Source organism: Monopterus albus, unplaced genomic scaffold, assembly GCF_001952655.1.
Source record: "Monopterus albus unplaced genomic scaffold, M_albus_1.0 scaffold432.1, whole genome shotgun sequence".
Taxonomy (NCBI): Eukaryota; Metazoa; Chordata; class Actinopteri; order Synbranchiformes; family Synbranchidae; genus Monopterus; species Monopterus albus.
Window position 1 is genome coordinate 102034 of NW_018128312.1, and position 5515 is coordinate 107548.

The window sequence follows — 5515 nt, forward strand, 5'->3', positions numbered from 1 at the left end:
TCTGGTCGCAGGGAGTTCTGGCCATCTTTGCTTAGCCTGCTGCCCCTGTGACTCTGTTCCGGATAAGTGGAGGAAAATGGATGGATGGATGAGGTTTTACTAGCCCATCTCAAGGCAATTTAGTGTATAACCCTATGGCCCTGGGACAACACATTACTAAGTGATCCTCAGTGCGTTGTTGTGGAGTTGATAAGCTCTTGATATATTTTTATACAATAGGTTTCCTCTGGATTTTCCATTTTGCTAATATGTATGCTAGTCAGGTGGACCAAAGACTTATACCTAGGCATAAGTAAAAAAAAAAAAAAAATGAAAGCAGGAGAGCATAGAGAAATGAGGTGCTAAAGCTGAACTGATTAACACACTGGTGACTGGCCTATAGCAACAGTGGTGCAGTGGGTAGAGCTGTCGTCTCCCAACCACAAGGTTAAAGGTTCAAATCTCGGTACGCGTGATGGCGGCACGTACACACACGGCCCGGGGCCCTCAGCTCCAAACAAAATTTCGTTGTACATGTCACAATAAAATAAAGCTTCTTCTTTTTTTATACAGTGCCTATAAAAAGTATTCACCCCTTTTGATGTTTTACCCTTTTATTGATTTTAAATCAATCATGGTCAATATAATTTTGCTTTTTTTAACAAAAATGTCAAAGTGAAAATAGGTTTCTACAAAGTAATGTCTAAATAATGTAATGGGAAATAAGTGACTGCATAAATATTCACCCCCTTCAAGTCAGTATTTAGTTAGATGCACCTTTGGCTGCAATCACAGCACTGAGTCTGTGTGGATAGGTCTCAGTCAGGTTTGCACATCTGGACACTGTAATTTTACTCCATTCTTCTCTGTAAAACTGCTAAAGCTCTGCCAGGTTGCATGGGGATCAGGTGTGAACAGCCTTTTTCAAGTCCAGCCACAAATTCTCTACTGGATTGGGGTCTGGGCTTTGACTCGGCCACTCCAGGGACACTCATCTTGTCGTCTTTAAACCATCTCTGTGTAGCTTTCGCTGTATGCTTCAGGTCATTGTCTTGCTGGAAAATGAATCTTCTCCCAGGCCGTAGTTCTCTTGCAGACTGAATAAGATGGTCCTCCTTCATTTTATTCATTTCCTCTCATCATGATGCTGCCACCACCGTGCTTCACAGTGGGAACAGTGTGTTTGTGGTGATGTGCAGAGTTTGGTGTCCGCCAAACACAGTGTCTTGCCTGACAGCCAAAAAGCACCGTTTTGGTCTCATCAGACTAAAGAACTTTCTCCCACGTGCCTTTTGGCGAACTCTAGTTGAGATTTAATGAGTTTTTTTCAACAGAGGCTTTCTCTTTGCTTCTCTCCCATAAAGCTTTGACTGGTGAAGAACCCAGACAACAGTCGTTGTATGCAGAGCCTCTCCCATCTCAGCTGCTGAAGCATGTAACTCCTTCAGAGTGGTCTTGGTGGCCTCTCTCACTAGTCTCCTTCTTGCACAGTCACTCAGTTTGTGAGGACGGCCTGATCCAGGCAGATTTAGACATGTGCCATATTCCTTTCATTTCTTGATGATGGATTTAACTGAACTCCAGGGGACGTTCAGTGCCTTGGAAATTATTTTTGTATCCATCCCCTGATTTATACTTTCCAATAACCTTTTCTCTGATTTGCTTGGAGTGTTCTTTTGTCTTCGTGGTGTAATGGTAGCCTGGAATACGGATTAACCAGTGACTGGACCTTCCAGACATGGGTGTCTTTATACTATGATCACTTGAGACACGTTCACTGCACTCTGGTGATCCCTGTTTCACTAACTGTCAGACCAGTAGCACCAACTGGCTGGACCTCTGTTGAATTAGGTCAGTCATTTTAAAGGAAACCTGTTTTCACTGTACTCTTGTATGTGTGACTGTGTAAGCTGATTTCTTTCCTTGTCCAGTCCCCTAATGAGGTGTACAGCTTTAAGAGGCCTGTTGACCTGTCAGCAATGAAGAGTGGTGACAGCAGTGCTCACATGTTCCTCAGAGGTGGGCTTCGGTCCAGCCCGTCCAGACGGGAGAACTGTGTGAGTCTGCTCTCAGCCAACCAGCTGGTCCGAGCCCTTCCACCCAGCAAGGTGCCCCTGAAGGAGGTCTACCCCAAAGGTCAGGGTTCAGGTCATACACATGACTTGTTTACAACATACAGTAGTAAATGATCACAACAGAGAATATATTCAGTACATAACGAGGCGTTTTCTTGTCTGCCACTCAGATGTAACACCTCCGATGACAGCGGCCTATCTGGAGGTGACCGATCTGAGCTCCAAAAAGGTCAAATACATTCCTGTCCCCAGGTAAACTCAACACACCTCTGCAGTACTTTCACTGTATGATAAGAGCTGGATTTTGCAGGCTGTAGCCCCAGCTAGTGGCCACAGGCAGCGGTGCACTGGGAAATGCTAGTGAACAGTTTTAATATTATGCTGTTAAATGTGCCAAATTATTATTCTAAAAAATTAATTCAATTCAGTTCAGTTCAGTTTTGTCCATGAGGCAAAAAATCACAACAAAGATTATTGTTATTATTATTGAGAAAAACCCAGAAAGTCTTATTTCTGTTGTAACTGAATTCTTATGTATGACCAAGCAATAAAATGTTTTTAAACGAGTATTTGCTTTTATCAGACTTATAATAATTTGTGCAAAAATGAATAATTAGTGTGTAAGCAGAAAACGCTGTCATTCAAAGCAGTAGCAATGTGAACACGTTCCGTGTTAGGTAGCACTTTGTTCTTCAGTTTTGCCTCATTCCATTTGCGTACCAGGTTTTTCCTTTTTTTGACCATTGAAGCCAAACTGAGAAGTTTTTGTGATCAAGATAAACATGCCATTGTGATGTTTAAAAAAAATTTGTTGAAGTCTTCTCCAAGTGAGTGTGTCCTAACCTTTGTACACGTGTGATTGGCAGGTCGATGACTGTGTCGCCTTACACCAGCTGGTTGTCTAAGGTGTCCGAGACCGATGTGCTGTTGGCTGCTCTTGGTTCTGGAGGTGTGGTCACAGTGGATATGGGCGGGTACGTTCGGCTCTGGGAGACTGGACTGGACACCCTGCAGCGATCACTGATGGAATGGAGGAATATGATCGGGACAGAGGATGGCAGACCTATACAGGTAGTCTGTGCTGACAGATGTAATGAAGAAAAATGCTTGAAGCCTGCAGTTTCCTTCAACACCACTGAGGGGCAGTGCTCCTTTAAAAATAACTACTGTGAACAGAATTTCAACTTTATCTCAATCTCCAGGCAGAATTTATTTGTTGCTGAAATATTCCTGGGTTTATGCTAACTGGGATGTTGCCAGGCCCAGAATCTATGGCCCTGTTGTGTCCAGGCTGGGTATTTATGAATGGGTGGGCATTGTGCTGATGATGCAGCAGGTTTGACCCTTGGTATGGGTCAGAACATTTGGACCAGCATACTGAGACAGCATTGTTAAGGTGCCTCCATGCACACAGAGACAGATGAATTCTTTCGATAGTGTGGCTTTCCAGCTGTAAGGTGCATTATCTGTGGATCTGTGCACAAGGCAGTGAGGCTGACAACACTTTGTACTGACTGAAAGAAGTATATCAAAAATGGAATAATGTACATCAGTGGCTGTCTCAGCATCCAAAGATGATTTATGGAATCTTAAATAAGATTACAAGCTAAGTGTTGTGTAGCTGTTTGGGAGGGTAAAGCCATTATTATAAGCATTTGCTACATTTGCTTCTGCAGAAAAGGTCTTATTATAAGCATTTGCTACATTTGCTTCTGTAGAAAAGGTCTTATGTTTTGCACAAATGCAGTGATATAGACCTTCTGAAGAGTGTGTGGGGGTGCAGGACTACTGAGGTAAAAATTAAGTGACCTACCTTCAGTATATATGTTAATATACACACACCGCCACACGCCTGTGCTGCACACACTGGACCCGTTTCCGGCCTAGACTGCTTCTCTGATGGGGCACCTTGAGTCCACTGTAGGTCAGACTTAGACAGACTCTCCCTGTGCTCTGTGTTAGCTCACTGCAAACAGCAGCAACTCTGCTGTATTTAAAGTGACCTGCCTAAAAGACTCTGTGTTTCTGCTGCCTAACAAACTGCTTACAGGCCTCACCTGAGTACTAGCTGACCGGTTTGCATAAATATGAGTGTGCATGCAAGATTTAAGGCTCTTATATTGTGATGTATTGGTGTTGCTTACATATACGTAAATACTGTGCATAGTCAGGGTAAATATGACCACCCCTAGCTGGCTGATGGGTTCATGTGGAGCACCTTGTGGTCCTTGCTGCTCCTGTTTGGATTGGTCTTGGTTAATAGTCAGATGCCTATTTATGTCTCTGAAATTACAGGATCTGTCATTTGTGCTGAAGATGATAGTCTTTCAACCAAAATGTTTTCTTTTACTCAGATGTTTTCATGGCTTAACTTTTTGCACATTGAACCAGCGTGTTGTTTTTGTATTACTTTTACTTCTATGCACTGGACTGTTGTTTGTAACCACAGCCTGGATTCAGGAGTGCAGACCCTCTTCTTCATCCTTGCACATGCCACATGTCCATTACTTGCCAAATACCTCATGTTTATGCCACTCTTAAGAGCGTAACAATCAGGCTGATTATCAGGTTTTATTACTGAAGATCATGTTTGTTTACCCTGTAGAGGAAAGGCTTGACAGCTCATTGTACTACTGCTCCATGCACACATGTGATTCTGGGCAGCCACACAATGGGCTGTGTGAATGAGTACTCACTGGCTCCTCTTGTCTGTCTTTAGCCTTGGTTTGACATCGCTCTATTACAGCACTGTTGACATAATGGATGCACAGGTCACCATCTGTCTGCATGTCTTTTATTGAATGTCGGTGTCTACAGGTGCATTGCGCTCACAGCAGCTGGCACGTGTTTTATTCAGTCACTTCACCTGACACTTAATTTTACACTATGGTTGTTTTTGATGCCTGGGTATTATTTCCCCCTTTCCTGCTCTGGTTGGCCACCTGCCACCCCTTTCCCTCCCTGCCCTCGTCACACCGGAGCTTATCACATATTGACATGCTTTGCAGCGGTTCCTTACGTCTGAGCCACAGTCTGCAAACAGCAGATGTCAGTATGCTGTATGGTGATTGAGCCACAGTCTGCAAACAGCAGATGTCGGTATGCTGTATGGTGAGCCTTGTTACCATGTCACAGACGTTATACTGTAATTTTCACATGGTTAGCTTTTACAGACCATCACATACCTGTTTACACATTGTGCGTAAATTCACAGAAATAAAGACTGTCAGACTCAGGCACTCATGTTCATACACTGCACTCACTTGTTCAAACCTTCATGTGCAGGCATGCATTTACACCAACATGCACATGCACACCCAAGTTCAAACGGGGGCAAGCATTTACTCACAAGAGGCACACATAAGTGGGCTCCTGCGCGCGCACACACACACACACACACACACACACACACACACACACACACACACACACAAAAAACACATACACACCAAAACACTCTC

At 43.7% G+C, this 5515-nt stretch overlaps 1 protein-coding gene across 1 annotated transcript in view; it reads left to right on the forward strand.

Annotated features, from left to right (window-relative positions):
* vwa8 (von Willebrand factor A domain containing 8) overlaps window positions 1-5515 on the forward strand; it is a 64503-nt gene that overhangs the window by 43446 nt on the left and 15542 nt on the right. The window contains exons 35-37 of the mRNA XM_020586966.1: window positions 1911-2115; window positions 2225-2306; window positions 2921-3125. Coding sequence (XP_020442622.1) covers window positions 1911-2115; window positions 2225-2306; window positions 2921-3125 — 492 coding nt within the window. The remainder of the gene's footprint in view (window positions 1-1910; window positions 2116-2224; window positions 2307-2920; window positions 3126-5515) is intronic.